Below are 20,343 nucleotides of genomic sequence, written 5' to 3'. Positions count from 1 at the left end.
AGAGGCGGAGCAAAGCTCCACTTGAGAGAGGTGGCTGGAACACTACCACCGGAAACTCTTTGTCAGTAGGAGCTTAGACTTCCGCACCTCTTCCAAGGAGCCTGTTAAAATAACGGGTTCCTTCCAGGGCACCCAGACATGCAGAAGAGAGGTCCTTTTCAGCCTTCAGCTTACTTCAAAACTTTAAGGAGAAAACACCTCCGAGAAGCTTGCAGACTTTCTTACTGTTTACCTATGTTGTAAGCATCAAATAGGACCAAAATTCTATCTTTTCTCCTCACACTAAGTTTTGGTGAATGCCTGAACAAATCTTTGCCTTTTGGAGAATGGGTCTTTGTACCTTAACTAACACAAAAAGTCCTCAGGTTTAATCCAACCTTAACTGTATTAGAGAGGGCCCGCTGCTTGCTCTCTGTCACACCACCTTATCTGAAAAGAAGGAACTCGACCCAAGGTGTTCTAGACTGCCTCTGTCAGACTGAGTTCACTCTAGCTATGCTCCAGATGGATTCTTAAAGCTGCACCTTAATAGATGCTTCCTCGCTGTGAGTAGAGTTCCGAGAATTAGGCAATAAATGTTCACTCTGCACTCTGAGATCATTGCTTAAAAGGTTTTCTCTCTGCCAAGTATTATTAAGGGGATCGGGTTACATTGTGATAGGCAAGGGCTGCTTCATAGGACTCCCACACACAGGGATGAAAAGACCTTCTAGTCTAACAGACTGTACACCATGAACTGTTAATTTCAACTTGGTTCTCACTACACATACCACCCACAGGTACAGAACAAGGGAGGAAATCTCCTGTATATATTACATTTTTAATAACTAGAAACCATCAGGTCTGTAGCAACAAACGCGGTCCGGAAACATACAAAGCCCAAGACCAAGAACTCTCAGTCAGTCGTACCATTGTTTCAAGCCAGTACAGGTACCAAAGAGAGGAAGCAATGCAGATTTGAAACTAGGGGGCTGTGAAGCTTAGTCTATTTTCAGGTGTTGTGTGTGTGTGTGTGTGTGTGTGTGTGTGTGTGTGTGTGTGTGTGTGTGTGTATTAGCTAATTCAATAAAACAGAGGACTTAACTTTTAAATAGGATAAAGATTTGTAATTAAGGGGACTATACTGTCATGACAGAAGCCTCTAACATTTTCAGAGAGCAATGTAGACATAAGTTTTTAAAGATTAACTATTAAAAGCTACCCCTATAAAAAAAAAAAAAAAACATGAACTGCCCGAATCAAGTGTATCCGAAAGAGTGTATCTTTTCCCAATGTGGCTTTAGTGAAATGGAACCAATATGGAAAACCTAGGTCATACAAATGTCAGTTACTGTGAACTTTTTAAAGCACTGTGTGCTAAACAGCTGTGCCACCTGACATCCTAACTTATGTAACAGGATATACACACGCTGCATTGAGCTTTAGCGTAAACCAGACTCAGGAAAATAGGCAGGAATTGAATGCTATTTAGACACAAATGCTCCCAAGATGCTTTAAAAAGAATCTTTTGCAAGAAATCCCAGACACACTCACCCCTTTTGTACAAATATGGACAAGGAAGATAAGCACCTTTGCAGCTAGACATCCGGCTCCAAGCTCTGGTTCCAAACCATTCCAGCAGTGTGGCCACTAATTCTGCTTGGCTTTTTGACAAACTGGAAGTCTTGAAAGTGGATTATATGAAACGGAGGCTAGAAAAACATGTAGCTTCAAGTGCATGGGTTTTGAGTTAGGGTCTTGTGTTTCTAGGCTTGAGTTAGGGTCTTGTGTATTCTAGGCTGGCCTTTAACTTGTTTGTAGTTGAGGTTGACTCAATAAAACAGAAGACTTAACATTTAGATGGGATGAAGTTTTTACATCAGTTACCACATTTTATGCATATGGTTGTTTTGCCTGTGTTTATCTGTGCACCACCTACATACCTGGTGCCCTCAGAGGTCAGAAGAGGGTATCTGATTCCTTGGAACTGAAGTTAGTTTTGAGTTGTGATATGGTTTCTGGCAATGGGATGGAGATCTTCTGGAAGAGCAGCTAGTGTTCTTTATCACTGAGCCATCTCTCCTGCCTTTGAACATATGGTCATCTAGTTTTTACCTCAAAGCTGCTGGGATCAACACGTGTGATCCAGCACATGGGGTATATGCAGTGCTGGGGCGAACACAGGCCCCTGGGCATGCCGACCAAGGACTTTACCATCTGAGCTACATCCCTAACCCACCAAAAGCGTTTTGTTTGGATTGGACATAGTATGTATGTTTAACAGTCCGTGGAGCTGCCTATTTATCATGAAATCAGATACCAAGAGTAAGGAAGAATGACGCTGTGACTACAGTCAAATCTTACAGAACGGTCACCTTTAGTGGAAGAATAAAATGGGCTTTATAGCTATGTCCACAAGACTTAAGCAATCGCCCTCTACTTTGCTTGCAAAGTCATTAACCCCACTCTTTTATGAAGGGTACTGCCTCTTAATATCATTACCTGGGGGTTAGATTTCAATATAGCTAATTTGGGGGATATTCAGGGCACAGCACTTATACTTACCATGACAAAAATCCCCTTAATTTCTACATGGATTCTAAATGTATAACCATATCATCAAAGATGAATCTCCACTAGCTCTGAAACTAGCCCATTAGTTTTACCATGGCAAAGAAATGAATTATTGGAAACTATGTATGATAAAACAAATACTATCCTGTTAGCCCCACCCCCACCCCATTATTATTACTTCTGAAAGTGGAGAGCATGATTCGCTAGATCATAAAAGTGATTTGTTGTATTTTTATGGTTTCATTGAATCCTCAGAGTCTATTATAACAAGGGTCAGCAAATTCTTAACTGAAAGGGCAGACAGTACATATTTTAGGTTTTGTGAGCCACAGTCAGTCACTGATGCAAGTACTCAGCTCTCCTGTTCTTGTCAGAAGCACAGACAAAGAGTGTAGCTGTGTTCTAATAAGACTTTATTTAAAAACACAATTTGAATTTTATATCTTGTTTTTGGTGTGGTATGAAGTATTTTTTTTTTTTTACTAAAATATAGTGATAATATTACATTTTTTCCCTCTAAGACCTTTCAAAAATAGCTGCAGGTTGTTGATGCAGCTGCTGCTGGACTAGAGCACTGGCCTCGTGTCCACAAGGTCCTAGGCCCTGTCCGTCTCTGCACTATAAACAAAACATGTGCAGCTCACCTTACATCCATGGTTGGTCAATGGCTGTATTGTAACATGAAATGAAAATAGGATTCAGGGTCTTTAGAGGCTAACTCATTATCCACAATGACATCAAACGCTTGCAGTGCATATGGCATCCTTTATTTAAGTCACATAAAAAAGCATGCAGGGTTAAGGTAAGACAATACACGTAAAATGTTCAGCGTACATTAGATAAGCAAGTTACTAGCATACAGACATTTTTATAGCCTAGGCTGGCACACCGAACATGTTTAAAATGACATATTTTTAAAGTCTACACTAACAGTTGTGCTTTGCTCTCGCATTGTCCCACTCACACCTGTTACTTTTCATTTAAAAAACTGTCCTACATAATAGATATTCACTAGCCAATAGGAGGCTGTCTTCTCTCTGGTTGCAGAACGGAGCAGTGAAAAGGCTCCCATGCTTCCAGCCGCCACAGTGAGCAGTAACATGCAAACAGAACTTTATTACACAAAGGCTCCCTGTGACACAACAGATCAAACACCTAACAGACTGCCTTTCTACCTACACATTAGGAAAAAAAGCTAGGATGTGGAAGTTGCTGCAAACCCAGCTGATCTGTGCCTGCCTTCCATACATAATGATTCTAACAATTCCAACTTCACACTTCCACACACACATACGCTCAAAGATAGGCAAATATGAACTATGAACGACCTGAAATAGTATTTTCATACAAACAATGTGTTCTTTCATAGTAGTTCGCGCGCACGCGCGCGCACACACACACACACACACACACACACACACACACACGCAAAATAGACAGAACACAACGTAACAAATTGTAAACATCTATATAAAACCTAAAAACAAAAATCAGCGAATTTTCTAAGGTTGGAGTGCCATTTCTCCAGCATGGCCTTGGTAATAATAGTTAGGCCATCATTAAACATAAATAAAAAGAGGCATACAAATTTCCATTCTAGGAAAAGCTTTAAAGAACAGAACTGACCATACCAAATGTTCTAAGAAACACAAGTTCTGAAGGCAGTTGAGTCTTAACAGGCCACCATATCTAACAAGTCAGATCTGAAAAAACAGCCATGGAGCCAATCCACATACAAATAACATTCATTAAAAGCAGAACAAACAATACAGAGACAAATCAGACCTTCCCCTAACCTCTCTGGTTAAAAGATGACCAAATGAAAGTGACAGATGAAAGTTTCTTCAAGATCAAGTACCTTGGAGACAGGCAAACCCACCATTCTGACTTGACACTTGACTGAAGATTATCAGTTCAGGATTGTAGAGAACCTTCGAGAAGTGACTACAGTAACATTGAAAACACCCCCACCCCTTGCAAGGCAACCTCCCTGGTGAGTCAACTTTTAGTTGCTTTGGACGGGCTGGCATTGGAAAGGCTGCTCTGTATCTTTCTCTTTGTTGATTGGTTCACATTCTTACTCCTCTTCTCAGGTACAAAGGCAGCAGACCACGGAGACTGAAGTGGGCTGTGAAGGCTCTGCATCTCTGAGGACATCTTAAATAAAGACGATCCAAACCTCCGATCCTCAAATAATCCTTGGGAACCGCTTAACAGAACGCCCTGGGAAAACTCGGGCTGGAACAAACAGTTTTGGGATTTGACTTCACTGGTTCCTGAATGAGAAGTGGAGTGGAGAGAAAAATCTTCACTCATCTCATGGTCAGCTGGAGAAAGGAGAAAAAAGGAGGTGGGTTTCCATTCATTCCCACTCTCTAACCCGTCAGCTGTGAGAGCATGTTTGGAAAGACTCAGTTTAGTTCCTTCTTGTAACTTGTCAGGTTCCTCAAGAAACTCCCTGCCTGGAGGCGACTTTGAGGACCCCTCCAACTCCACCGATTTAAAACCGTTATTACAGGGGCTCTTGCTGTTGTCAGACTCTGACATCATCGAGTCCAGCTCAGAGATTTTGTCAAGATAAGCAGCGTCCATGGACGCCTCACTGGACGTTCTTGTTCTGTTCATTTCAAGGGAACGGATACAGCTTAGTCTCTTGGACAAGCATGCTCCTGACTTCTCACTCAATTTTGAAGGTATTTCCCCAACAGAATTTGCTATTGTATTCCCCTCTGAACTATCAAACTCCAAGCTCTGGGCATAGCTTGTGGAGCAACAATCCCAAAATCCTGTCTTTGAGGAAGCAAAACAGTCTGATTTTTTTTCATTTTCCCTCCTATCATCCTCTGAAGAATTGTTATTACAGGCATTTGAGGAATCACAGAAATCATCAAATACCAGTTTTCTGAGATGGTTTGCATGCTTTGTGGAACTCCCTGCTTTGGTCACAGGGTTCTCTCTGTTTTCTGGAGTGTTCAGCTGAAGGCAGCTAAGTGACAAGGGTGTGCAGGAAGCCGGGAGCCCGTAAAGCTCTTCCTCTTTGTAAGGGGCACAGTCGCTGGGCTTGCTGCTCCACTCTCTGTCCAAATAAGTGTTCATCGGAGTTTCTCTCGCACCCAGCCGTGGCTCTGTGGGCTTGGGGTATCGGTCTTTGTTTTGGGGACAGTTTGGTTCAGTCCTGCTGGTGCTCTCCTGTCTGACGGAACTGGTGTCAGTTAGTCTGCTGCTAGAAGGTGTGGCCAGGTGAGAAGCAGAACTGGCCTGCTGCCTGGCACCGTCACTCTGATTCTTTGATGGTAGGACCTCATCGATGCTGTCGGGCCCCTTGCTATCTGCAGAAGGTGCCCTCTGGCAAAGGGCATCCATGTCTTCTTTCGCCTCCTCTGAGTGTTTCAGGTGTGCTACTTGAGACTCTAGTTCCTCTATATATTTATCGCTTCGTTCTAGAGCTTTCTTGAGGCGGTTGGTTTCACGTTCATACTGTTCTACTTTGGACTGAAGAGCAGCAACTGTAAACCTTCCAAACCTGGAAAGAATGGAAGGATTGTTAATGATATGGCTCAGGCTGTTTTCTTTATAAAACTGAAGTGTAAACTGTTCCCACCCACATAACAGCGACAGTTTTGATTCTCTAAGTGAGATTTTGGAACACTTCCTTTCCTTTTCCTGAGTAGAACAAAAGCAATCCTGGTGTAGAACCTTCAAAAAATGATTACATGTAATAATGAGTAATAATAAGCACATAATAGCACAAAATCTAATAAGACATTTTAGTAGTAAAGTCAGACTAATGTTTGAGACAAAGGCAGAGACCCACTGATGCTTTCCTTTCCCAGAGCTAGCTATCAATCCAGCTCACATATGCATGAAGACTTATCCCCTAAAACAATGGCAAAGATTTATGATAACATTTGAACAGTGGTCCACATCTTGAAATATTTACATTCAATCATTTTCCTATCGCACAGCAGTGTTTTACAATACATTTCTTATACAATGTCACCTTGTCAAACATAAAATGTCAATTTGAAATTCAGAAATCCAGACGTCTCAGGAGGGGAGGTTTTAAATACTTATTTGGACCCTTTCAATTACAGTCACTGCAGATATGAAGCTTTCTCTTGGCCTTTCTCAACACTGGGCTTTAATTCATTCCAGCTCTCCTATTTTCTGCATTTTACAACTGTGTGGGACATCAATCTCATTTCTTCCAACTTTGAAATACGAAGTCAGTGCTTGTGGTTCCAACATACTACACATAAAACCATTTTTATACTTTCTGAAGGGGTATATTTGAGAGTGACTAGAAAGAACATCAGAAATATGCTCGTTACCTGGTACTATCTGTTTTCCATTATTTTGTCAGGAATGGGTACTGCGTTCGGTGGAGAAAACAATTTTTGAGCAGCTAGTAGTACAGGTGGGGTGCATCTGGGGCTGGAGCACAGGTTTATTAACACTGTCCCAGCTCATTAGCTCTATCTGATAAGGAGTGAGAATGCTTACAGGAAGCTGTTTTCATAGGATACCATGAAAAACTCCTGTACTTTCTAAAACTCCTTTAGAGCCTTGGTTGTTTTCTTGATAACTTCCATACTAACTGAGAGCTAAGAATTTGAGAGCTGTCTGTGGTCAGAAAGGTATTTGAGAAGGTATGCTTTAAAAACTATTCTTTTTCTTCCCTTTCTTAATTACAAAAACAATTAAAACTAAGAACATGTATCGGCAGTAAACCATATGAAAGAGTACAAGAAGCCATCAGCAACTGTACCTTGTACAGTCAACCGTATGTTCTAGACAGACATTCAATGCTGTCACCTCCTCAACCCCTGGCCCAGTGTCTCTCCAGCATAGCACTCATATGATCTCTGCTCTCTTGCTTCCGACAGAAAAAGGCAAGAGCAAAGGTAAATATAGAATCATCACATCTCAGGGTAGAAAGGGCTCTAAAAGATACAACTGCTCAATATTGATCTCCTCACTGCAATTAACTCAAGTCCCAAAGCACACTGCCTTCAGCTTCTGAACTGCAAGACAAAAACAAGAGACATAAGAAAACCAAAAACTACAGGGACAAACCTCTTCATCTTAAGACAAAGTTTGCTACTACAAAAATTTGGTTAAGCAGTGTCAGAGTTTTTCTTTGTTAAACAATATTTGGCTTCTAAATCTAGTTCACAGCAAAGCCACAGCTCTGGAAGAGAACTCTGGAAAGGTGGACAAAGATCAGAGCGCATTCTGCAAACATATTTGTGAGTTCCTGATTGAAACCACTCTGGCATAATCAAGTAACCTGCATGTTTTAATGGAAAAACTATGTAGCATGTTTATTTAATGCAAAGAGTGAAAGTGACAGCCTTGCATTTACTCACAGAGATCTATTTTCTAAGGTACAGACTTTGTAACACAGATATGTTCATATAAAAAAGGACCACATGGTTTAAAAATCAATTAATGTACCAGACAGCATATCAGAGGCTACCAAATTGTGTGTGCATGCATGCATGTGCATGTGCGTCTGTGTTGTAGACATGTATGTGTGCTGTGCAGAGGACAAAGAATGACAATTGAGTGTCCTCTCTCGATTTCTTCCTTACTGCTTGAGATAGGGTCTCTCAGCTGAACTTAGTATGCTGTATTCTGGATAGACTGAGGCTCCCATGGTCCTCCTATCTTCCAACAGCAGTATCTGTGCCCAGCCAGAGCTTTTTACATGTGCCAGGAGTCCTTCCCTAGACCCTCACGCTTGTGCAGAGCTCTTGCTCACCGAGCCACCTCCCTGGGCCTCACCTAATGATAAGGTTTTTTTTTTTTTTTTTTTTTTTTTTTTTTTTTTTTTTAATGTAGCAAAGTTTCTACTGATATTCCCCTAGTCATAATCTTCTATCATTTCAGAGAGAAAAGCTGAAGTGCCATGGGAACTAACGGACGCCTGCATCAGACAATATATGAAATTGGACAAGCAAAGCACAACTCATTAAAACAGTTAGGTTATTTTCTGATAGGTCAGTGATTTGAGAACCCCAACACTCCATTTTAATACTTCACACAAATTTATAATACCTAGTGATGGGACGTTTTTTAACCATGCTAATGAGCACATTGACAGAAATAGTCAAATCCATGGGAACTAGTTTGTCTTCTGGCTCCTCTATTATAGTCATATGCCAGGAGGGTAGGGGGCCTCGGGGTCTGCATTCACTGCTACACAGTTAGAATCATTCCTGATACACAGCAGTCCCTTGTTGAACATTTCATATAAATATAAGCCTCCTACTTTAAGCTACATTAGTCCATTCATTAAGGTAGAGCCGACACTACAGGATGAACAAGCTACGTCCTCTGTCCTGTTATGTGTAAGTATGATAGTCATTTCATTATTAAGTCAAACACATTGCATACATGTGATTTCCTTTTTGATTTACAACACGAAACGTAGCTTTTTTATTGCAGACTTTATACAGCACAGCTGTCTAATTACAGGCTTGATGTCCTTACAGCTCCATCCAGAAAGCTTTCCTTTTCACCTGAGGAAAAGACTGAATTTTTGACCCAGGTCAGGTAAGTTTTAGTGATCCAAGACACTTCTATTAAATTTGGCAAAAGGTAAGTAAGTTATCATATAGAAAAAACAACCAAGTATACACATATAATGGCATACTTTCAAGAAATAAGACAATAAACACAAGAGCTTATTTATCTTTGATTTTAATACTCTTTTATTCCTACTAATTCCAGATATTTCCAGAGTACATAACATTAAAGGAAGCAATGCCAAGGCAAGCCAGAGGGACTTCTAAGTATCATTTAACATTACTTCCTTTTCCTGAGCAATTTCAAAATGGTGCATTTTTATAAACATTCCATTAGAGACCAAAAAGCTTTGATTTTCAAAGTAGCAGTGATGGCCAAAGGCTTCATTATGCTAGAGAAACACTGTGAACAGTTTGGGAGCTGATATTGGAAATACATTTGCCAGAATCTAGAGATGCTTACAGGATTTTGAGCCTGCCAATGTTGACTGAAATATACGCTCTGGATGAGAGAAAAGGACACAGAGGCAAAAGCTTATTCCCGGCCCTTCTAAAATACAAAGAAATGAAACACAAAGGAATGGAAGTCTTAGTAATTTGACTTCTGAACATTTATTTTCCCTTTTAAAATTATTTATTTAGAATGTCATATACAAGTATTTCCGTCATTCGTCCCTCCTGTTCTCTCACCTCCTCCCAATCCTTGGATCATTATTTATATGTGTGTGTACGTTTATACATCCAGCCTTTTGAAATCATTCAACATTCTCATGTGTTTAGGCTAACCTCTTGGGATTAGTTAACCTAGCAGGGCGTGTCCCTGGGAGGACTCATTCCCTTGGCCAGCAGCCTTCAGTTGTCTGTAGTTCTTACTCTTCTAGAGGTGGAGTCCTGGGAGAATCCCTCCTTCATGCCGGCATGTTGATTGGTGGTGTCCATCTCTTAAGTCTTGTTTAGGCGACCATACTGCTGAGACTGTGCATCCTTCCTGTTACATATGGAAGATGCTATCTTACAGCAGACATGACAACTACAGTAAGAACATCTCTAAAGACACGCAGTACATAAGACCAGTTTCCCCAAATAGGTTTTCACAGAAAAGAAACAAAATGTTTCAAAGAGGCCAGAAGAAAGCAAGAATCATTATTAGAACCTAGTATTTGAGTTCTGAACTCAGTTCTGAATTTCAGTGTCTCACTGTCAGCCCCAATTATAGGACTAAACACCGCAAGCACAGGGGAGGCAAGGTTACCAAAACCTGCAGACAGGCATTCTTTCTAAAGATATCTAAATTCACAGTCTTGTTTATTTTGTGTGTGCATCTGCATGTGTGAGTGTATGTGCACTCCCACCACAGCATGGATGTGGGAGTCACAGGATGACTGTCGGAGTCAGTTCTCTCTATCCACGTGGTTGCTGCTGCCTCAGACTCAGGTAGATGTCTTTACCTGCTGAGCCACCCTGAGCATGCCATTCATGAGAAACAAGGCATCCCATTTGCATCCTCAAATGTATAGGCCATTCAGTCCTCAGGCTAGGGTTGCAGCCCGGGCATCATCATGCAGGAGCGTCTCCGACTTCCTATTTTTCCTTACCTACTACTGAGGTAACATAACAGAAAGGAATGAAAGCACTCTGAGTCTGGACTGGCTTTTGTGGTCTGGCCTATCCGACAAATCTCAGTGCTATTAAGCATTAACACAGGCACATCAAAGTCTATTTCAGGATTTTTTTTTTTTTTTTTTTTTTTTTTTTTTTTATCCATATGACTCTGGAAAAAGGGTCCAAATAATAGAGAGCCCAGAGTCAGTGCCCAACTAATTCCAAATACCTCAAGAAGAGCACAAATGTTGCCCTGTCAGTGGACAGCAGGGTCTCATGATGCTCCCTTAAAGGGTTCATTACAATTTGATACTGAAATGTCCAGTCTTCTACAGATAGCTCTACTGTGTTGCTAAATGTCTTTGTAAAGCTCTGAAAAGTCCTCTTACCTCTGGTAAAGTTGCTGCCTTACCATCTAGTTAATAAAAGCATGATGGTGAGCATAAGAGGAGTCCTCAGCCCCTGTGACCAGGGGTCTCGGCATAAGAAGGAGCCCATGCCTTTGGAGTTGAACTTTACTGAGGCCACACCACAACAGCAGAGCAAAAAGGAAGAGCAGAGAGTGTTTGGAGAAAGGTGTCTTCAGGTTAAATCGACAAGATTTCCAACAGCCTGTTCCCTGGTGGGACTCCTTTTGTCAACTTGCAGAGAAAGATGTTAAGGACTTGCTGTATTAAGGACTTTTACCTTCAGTTACAAATCTGGTTAGGTAAGTCTCTCTGGGCTGGCAGGAGGGTAAAGGTGCTTACTGCCATGCCAGATGATGACCTGAGTTCAATCTTAAAAACTCACAGTGGATAGAGAGAACTGATTCCAGGAAGTTCTCTCACTGCCACACATGGACCACATGCTATACCCTCACACCATAATACTCACTCAGACAAAACACAGGTAAATTTGAAAAAAAAAAAAAAAAAAAAAAAAAAGAATAAAAGAAAAGAAAAAGAAATCAAACTCTCCTGAGATAGCAGGGAAGCTATGCCGAACTGGCTGTCTCTGTAGCCAGTTAGTCTTCTCTTTGGGGTTATGACCATATGTTTATTGCAATCTTTCGTCCCTGCCCGCCCTTTTTTTGCTGTTGTTTTTTTCTGATTTTAGTATTTCCTTTATCACTCTTGTACGTATTTCTGGCAGTGTATCCTGGCTGTTCAACACTGGAGATCATTATGCTAACATTGAACCCTCTTCCTACGTAGCATGTGCACTAGTGATAGATTTTTTCCCCCTATTTTAAGATTTCTGTATAGGTGGGTACTATCTTACTCCATATAAGTAGACAAATATATAGTTTTTACTTTTACCATTTCGAAATCCATGAGTCATAAAAAGATGACACACTGAAATCTACAAAATCATTATTTTTCTATTGCTATAAATGTATCCTAAATAAAATCAGATATTAAAAAAATTTTCAGTACTGATATTGCAGCTCCAATATGTATGCAATGCCCTCGTTTAGTTAAATAAAAGTAGTCTTCTAACTACGTGGTCTAAATTTCCGTATTGCACCATATTAACTGTGAGTAACTTCATAGAACCTCCCACTTGTAGCTTTTCAGTTCACATACAATATATACAATTAAAGACAGGTACCACAATTAGTGTCCAACCAGGCCACCTCTTCCAAAGCCCATCAGTGAGCACTGCGTAGCCTGCTACGTAGCAAGCACACTGACAGCAAACTTGTTATGCTGCCTCCCTGTCTCCCACCGAATCCTCACATGACATTTCAGAGAGGCAGACAAATGGAAGACAGAACAGAGCAATAAAAAATAAAGGTGCAGAATTAATGCTGGAAGGAAAACCAAAGTCCAATAGAAATGTAGTTAAGAAAGCAATAGCTGACTGTTAGAATGTCACACTGCTTGACTGCTGAACTGACTCTAGGTGTACCAGAAAGCTTACCAGAGTTAAACTTACCACAGACATGAGGGCAGTCACTGAGGAGAAGGGGATGAAAACAATCTAGAATAAATGACAAGAGCGGAGAAGAAAACTTTGACATTAGAGCATGTGGACGTCATTACACTAAGAGCAGAGAGGATTGAAGGGTGGAAGTTTATGCAGAGAGAGAATTGTGATAAGGTATCAAAGTATCAAAGAGGCTAGCTCACTGTCCTAGCTTTCTTTCTATTGCTGCAATAAACAGCATGACCAAAAGCAACACAGAGAGGATTGATTTGGCTTATACTATAGTGGTCATAAAACGAGTACGCCACCTGTCTTAGTAATCACTGGGGACATTCACGACTGGCCTATGGATCTTAACTGTTTTGTCCAGACATTCCATCTCACTATCAGCGTAAAAGTATATGGACACAAAAGTGGTGAGAGGAATACTTAGTACACCAGTATCTATTTAGCACAGTTTGAAACACTTGTCATCACATTCCATCACTGAGGGAAGTCAGGGCAGGAAGTGAAGCATAGACCAAGGAGGAACACTACTTTAAGGGACTGTCCACCATGGCTTGTTCAGCCTGCTTTCTTATATAACCTAGAACAAATTACCTAGGGGGCAGTACTGCTTACAACTGGCTAGGTCCTTTCACACCAATCATTAACAAAAAAAAAGCCCCACAGATTGCCAAAAGGCAAATCTCATACCAGCATAAAATATACTAAATATTAGTTTTACCATTTCATGCCCATATGCATTTATGCTGATAGTAACATAATGTTTTGACAAAATATTAAGTTCCATAAGGCAACAGTGAATTTCCCCAGTGATTATTAAGACAGCTTATCTACTCATTTTATGAACCACTATGCAGAATAAAGGCTACCTGAATTAAACTAGTTGATACATGACTCAGAAACTTATTACAATTACCCTATCAAAGAATGCCCTAGGCACTGAAGAGATGAGTCAGAGGCTATGAGCACTTGCTGCTCTTCCACAGGACTAGAGCTTGGTTCCTGACCCTCACACTTGCTGGCTCACACCCACCTATCCCTCTAGTCCCACAGGATCCTACTCTCATTCAGGCCTCTGAGGACACTACATAGATGTGGTACATAGACATTCAGGCAAGCAAAACATCCAAATACATAAAATAATAATGTTTTAAAAAGAGAAGAGTAATCTTTCTTTGATTATTTTTTATCACAGAGTTGCCTGTGCATGCAGCAACATGTGCAAGGTTTGTTTTGTTTTTGAGATAGGGGCTCCCTTATGTTTCTGAGACTGACCTTAAACTCACAATTTTTCCACCCCTTTCAGCCTCTTAAATGCTGGGATAGAGGCATTCTGGCAGAAGTATTTTCTTTGTTGTATTTTTCTTTCCTTGTTTTCTGTATTTTTTGTATACTCAATACTTCAGTATACGAAGTCTACCCATTAGGAAATCCCCTGACTTTCAGTTTTTTTTTGATTGAACATAACATCATTGAGTAGCCTGCAATATGAACCTGTCAGGAATCTGAGTCTGACGGGAATGGGAATCCCAGGAAGCTTAGCTTGGGGTCCTGCCTTGTACACACACACAGTGGGTCCAATGCTGAGGGCATTTCAGGTAAAGAGAAATGGAACTCAAAATTATACTTGGGGGCAGGGAAGATTTAGCTGTCTCAGTGTGATTCTTTTCTCGCCTGCCTCCTCTGGACTTGACAGTCCATTTTCTATGTCTATTTCATCCCTGGGTATTTTTTTGGCAGGATGCAGAAGTATTCTATCTATGCACTACAAAGAACAGTGATTCTACAATGCCCCAGCGCAGTGTTGGGCTTAGAGACTGAGTGTCCTATGCACACAGGCAAACTCATCACCAAGCCACACCCACTCCCAGCTGGCTACATGTTGCTGAGACATATTCCTAAAAATGCTTCCTCAAAATTTTTTCTCTTTTTAAAAGTAAGCACTTAGGTACATAAATTTGTAGAGAATTTACAACCAAAAAAGAATTGTCTATGGCAATCTTTATCACATCTTATTTCCATTAAAAAAAAAAAAGTTGTCGTATACTGAGGTGGATTGAGGGGAACAGGAAGTATGTCTTCTAAAAACCCAAGACAACCAACTTCTCTTCCTTAGCACGTCACTCACCACCCAAAGAATAATACATAAAAAGAAAATACGCTTTTGTCTATAACTTACCAAGAGAAATTAAAAGAAACATTTAATGTCTACAATTACCATAGATGGTGTCATTAAGTGCAGCACCACAATTTACTGGATATTTGTTGGCAAGGGGGTTTAGACAGACAACACTGGAATAACTCCTCTTCCTTCTACTTCCCCAAAGTAATGTTTTAAAAGCAAGATAGAAGCTGGGCATGGTGGTGCTGCCTGTAACACCTACACAGAAGCTAACAAGGGAGGACTCCAGTGTTTCAGCCCTCTGGGAGACACAGGGAGACGTTGTCTCAAAACAATCGCAAAGTAGAATCTTTCAGATAGAGAACAGGGTTTTAAAACAACAGCAGTAACACCATTTTAAAGGAAGTTCTTTAGCGGTTACTAAATTAACATGCACTTGTAGTTATACTGTTGGAACCTGCCATTCTCAGTAGAAATGACCTGTGTATTAGGCAACATATGTGAACAGGGACACATTAATCCCTTTCAAGACAAGTCTCTCATAAGGCCTGAGCCACACAGGGTCACTTAGGGTCACAAGGAAAACATATACTGTGTTCTTGATAGCTTGTTTCCTTCCCTGTATCACTGGTGACAGACCCCTGGTGTTTAGCCCTTTGTTTGAAAGTTATAACTAGTGAATCACCTTTTCTAAGCCCTAATCTCACCTCCAGGCTAGCACTATTCTCTCTATGCTACCAGTGAGATAAGATTCATTTTAATGTGAGTAGATGTCATTTGGGGGGAAAAATTTACCAAAGGTCTGACATTGAAATTTGCATGATATTGATGATCTTAATCACCCATGGGGAAAATATTATTTTATTATTGTTTTACATTTCTAAAAGTATAAAGAGGCACATCTCCATAGTAATCACAACACAAACTCAGGAGTAGAAAACACTACAGCTGAGTAATGAATTATTCTAAAACTCCCAGACAAGTATCTGTATATGTACTTTTCACTTGAGCTAAATCCTTCCTTTCTCTGTCCCTTCTCTCCATGCATAAGGAACAGTCAAAATAAAACAAAGAACTGTGATCCAGCTGCTCTGTAATTATTACTCAGATGAATCACTGAGGACTAACATGTGCTCAGGGGGAAGGTCTACAAGGTAAGTAGAAGCCATTGTTCCTACTCTCAAATATTCATTCATAATCTCTGACAACCACACAGCTTAGTTAACAAGCATTGCAAGCACCTAAAGTATCCTATCAATACAATAAAGACAAGTTGACAGAAAACTGCAATAACTGTCTATCACCAATTAGCTGTATATCCAGAGAAGGGCCCCTCAGGCACCCAGCCTAGGGGCTAGAGCACAAGTGGCTGTCACAGCCTGGCCCCAGGGTATCATCAGGCTCCCCCTGACAGCCTACAAGTTCCCCCTCTGGGAAAACCAAAGGGCAGAACAGAATCAGTCACTAGATCAGGCTGGGGTCAAACACCAGGAATCACTGTGTTTATCAGAGCAGAATCTGGAGAAACAAAGAAAGCTGGACTAGGTCAAGAGGGGAGAGCAGTCCAAGTCAGCCAGACCAGACCACAGTACTAAGAAGGGGACTGGCATGTGGGTCCCTTTAGGAGAAGTAAGTAGACTTGTGAATTACAAATGATAAACAGCTTAGAGTCAGGACAGAGAAAGATAATCCAGTTTATGTAGACACAGAAGAACCCAGGACTGGAGAAAAGTATCTCTAATATGTCTTCTCTGGTTCCCTCTTGAACTTCCAATTTCTGAAATACTTTTAGGAAAAAAAGCTTCAGAAAAATTCCTGGCCTCTTCATTTGCAAAAATGCCAGTCTCTGATGTCCTGCTCTCTTAAGCCTCTTACAGACTCTGAAGTACACAGTGAAACGTGAAGATCTTACAATTACACTTAGTTTACTTTAAGTAGTAGTGCATTTGGAGACACATCTAAGTGGCCCTTGGCTGTCAGAGTAAGTCATCATTATAGTTGTGTGCTGATCAGGACGCAGCCCGATTACTAAAGTAATGACTAGTAGAATCATCACAAGAATATTGCATTCCTCTGCCTAGGGAAATTGGAATGCAGAGAAATCTTAAAAAACAAAACAAGAACAACAACCCAGCAACTCAATGAGTAATAAAGTCGCTAAGAAGAACACAAGTGACCCAAGAGGCACATGATGAAGTAGACTGGATATGATGACTAGCCACACACATACAAACAACCTTCTCCCCTTCTTTGTTAAGAGCTGTGGTAGTTTGAAGAAGAATGCCCCCAATAGGTTCATACATTTGAAGGTTTTGTTCCCAGTCTCTGTGGTCTAGTTGGAGGAGGTGTGTCACTGGGGTGGGCTTGGAGATTCTAAAAGCCCACCCCAGCCCCCGTTTTCTCTGCCTCCTGTCTAGACAGGATGCGAGCTCTCAGAGCTGCTCCATGGCTATGCCTGCCATGTTCTTCTTTGTGAGGCCAAGGACTATGCCCCAGAATCTTGTAAGCAAGTCCCCAATTAAATGTGTTTTATTATAACCTACCTTGGTCATGGTATCTCTTCACAGCCATAAAACAGCAACTAAGACACGTTACTCCAAGATATAGACTAGTTCTTTCAATCCTCTCAATAATATATCTATATAAATTATCTATATAATTTATCTATATAAATTGAGAGTATCAATAAGCTAACTGATGTGTCTAGTGTCATCTCCTTGTTAATTTGTTTGTATAACCAACACTTACCAGGTGCTTTCCAGCTGTGAGAGACTGAGAGATAGGCTAGTAAGGTTCTTACTCTTGAATTCAGAGTTCAGAATGAGGGAGACGGACAACAAAGACATAACTAAATGACATGGTAAGTTCAAGGACTGAGAAGACTATAGTGGCCATGCTGTAGGACTGGCTGAAGATTTAACTATGGACTCTGTTCTAAGTACATTTAAAAGTTTAATTTGTTTAACCCAGAGTGTAACCTTTATGGTAGGAAAGTTCCACTGGCCCCCATTTCACAGAAGCCCAAACCTAAGACGGAGAAACCGCCAGCAGTTGTAAGAAGAGTCAGTGTCAGTCCTAAGGAGTCTAGCACTGGAGCCCATGCTCACAACCACCATACTCGAGCACTTCCCTGTATGAGTTTTATTCCAGCCTTTCCTTTGACCACTCCAGAAATGATAAGGGAGCAGGAAACAATGAAGGCAGGGGCTGCTTTCAACAATGTGACCAGGAAAAGTGACTGATGATTGATAGAGGCAGCTCCATAAACATCAGAAAGGAGCACTCTACACAGATGATGCCTGCCTTGCATGTCCTGGAAACATGTCAGGAAAGCTGGAAAGAGCGAGCTAAGAGATGGAGAAGGAAGAGTCGGTATGGAAGAGCTTAGGCAGGCTCTGGATTTACTTTTTTGGAAGATACTGAGCAGTTTAAGGTAAGACATTTAAGTAACTTGGTTTATCCTTTACTATAGACAGTTTCTTAGTGTAGCAGAAAATGAATTATGCAGAGAACACAGGGAAAGAGTAGAAGCATAGAAATTTGAAATCAGGTAGCCTGTCTTTGGAGCTAAGCCCTTAAGCAGCATGCTTTGCTCCTCAACTTCCAAAATGTTATACATCTGTCTTCATATTTTGTACAAGGGGGGAGGTGACTCTAGGCTGAAGACAAGAGCAGCTGCTTTGCCGTAACCGATGACAGGTCGAATTTCTGCCTGTTGTGGTTTGACTGTGAATGTCCCATTGGCTCATGTTTTCAGTGAGGACTCCAGGGAAAGTTGGGGAGCATCTGGCTGGATACAGGTTTCTAGGCTTGGACTGTGAAGGTTATAACTATCGCTGGTTCTGTCTGGTCTAGCAGTTTTCTGGGCCATGCCACCTGAATAGTGGCTGCTTCAAGGTTCTGATGCCACAGGTAAACTTCTCCCATGTCTTCCAGATTTGAACTGCTGAAAGTCCTCTGAAATGGTAAGCTAAAAATATAAGCCTCTCCTCTTTTTAATTATTTCTGTTGGGTACTGGGAGCACAGCATGTGAAAAGAATATGGAAAGTCATTACCAAGATTGGGGCCACTGCTACAATCATGTAAGCCAGATCATTTAGTTCTTAGCCCTTTGGAAATGGTTTGTGGGGAAATGCAGAACTGTTTGGAGGGAAGATGTGGATTGCAGAGTCTTTCAAAGCCTCTAAGAACATACTGGGTAACTGCAGAGGGGATTCTGAAGACTAAGAATGCTGATAGAAATACTGAGAGTAAAGACTGCATGGGGAGCTTCAGATAGGAACAAGGAATAGAAGCAAGTAAACCAGGGCCACTCATACAATCTTCTGACAAAGAATTTATCTACATTTTGTCTATGTGCGGAAACTTAGTGAGACTTAATAGTCTAATTCATTTGTCAAAGAATATTTCTCAATAGCACAGCATGCAGGCTGTGAAATGGCTACTGCACACGCTGGAGAGATGGCTCCGTGGTTAAGAGCATGTATTGCTCTGGGAGAGGATGGGAGTTCAGTTTTCAGCTTCTACACTGGGCAGCTCACAACTGTCTCTAACTGCTTCCACAGGATCTAGTTCCCTCTCCTGGACCCTGTGAGTATCTGCACATACAAGTACAGGTATACACACACACACACACACACACTTTATAAAAAAAAAACATAAATAGTTATCGGTCACTACTTTTAGCCAAGTTTATAGTGAGAACCAAGAGCAAAGAATGGAGAGTTTTAAAAACCAGGTAGTTTGGCAAGAAAAGATACAACATCTGAAGATCTGAATTATGGAGAATGCTAATAATTCTCTAACGCTGTAGAGAATTATTGAGATTAGAAGCACGCTTTGCACTGGGACAATAAGAGAGATAATTAAAGGTGTTACCCTTCCTATTGAAAGTCCCAGGGTGTAAAACTGCAGAAGCATTTAGAATTCATTTAAAACCAGCAAGCTGAAGGGGCCTCCTGCCAGATTAAGGCCACCTACTGAAACGCTTTTCCAGGTTTAACCATGCAGGCAGAGACCGCTGCATACGCAGTGGGGCCATACTACTTCTTAAGTTGGCAATGGCTCGGTGCTGTTCATATGGTTTACAGGCATAGAAAATACAGGAGTTACAGAGCTGAAGACTTGTACCCAGATTTCATAAAAAACATACTTGAGGCTTGGTGGTGTATATGGCTGGATTCTGTACAGGAAGCTCTTGAGCATGCTGTGAGCCAAGCTTTAAGGTGAAGTCCAACTTGCAGTGGAGATCTCAGGATTTTAGAGATGCCAAAAAAACCGAATGGGTATGAGAAAACTTTAGTGGAGCTCGGCCAGGCAGGCCACAGGTGACAGGGCCAGAGCTCAGTGGGCTCAGATGATGTCACCATGTATCTGTGTGCTAAGCTCCTGGATCGAATGTTTGTACTACTGGTCTAATCTTTCTTTGCTATTCTACAGTTCCTCCCATTTGGAAAGGAATGTTTATTCCATTTTATGTTGGAGTATGAAACTTAGTTTGATTTTACAAGAGCTCACAACTAAGAGATCTTGTTTCAGAACTCTGAATCTTTAAGGAGCTAAGACTGTTTAGTCTGTAGGGACTTTTGAAGTTGATATCAACACATTTTGTATTATAG

The 20,343-nt window shown here is 41.0% G+C and overlaps 1 protein-coding gene across 3 annotated transcripts in view; it reads right to left on the bottom strand.

Moving 5' to 3' along the window:
* Positions 1–3,298: 3,298 nt before the first annotated feature.
* Positions 3,299–20,343, bottom strand: part of Obi1 (ORC ubiquitin ligase 1) — a 41,064-nt gene continuing 24,019 nt past the window's right edge. For all 3 annotated transcript variants that reach the window (XM_034499156.2, XM_076930597.1, XM_076930598.1), the window contains one exon: positions 3,299–6,076. In XM_034499156.2, the coding sequence (XP_034355047.1) occupies positions 4,552–6,076 (1,525 nt within the window). In that variant the 3' untranslated portion in view covers positions 3,299–4,551. The remainder of the gene's footprint in view (positions 6,077–20,343) is intronic.

The sequence above is a fragment of the Arvicanthis niloticus genome, chromosome 3, assembly GCF_011762505.2.
Source record: "Arvicanthis niloticus isolate mArvNil1 chromosome 3, mArvNil1.pat.X, whole genome shotgun sequence".
NCBI lineage: Eukaryota > Metazoa > Chordata > Mammalia > Rodentia > Muridae > Arvicanthis > Arvicanthis niloticus.
This window is presented reverse-complemented; position numbering and strand designations above follow the sequence as displayed.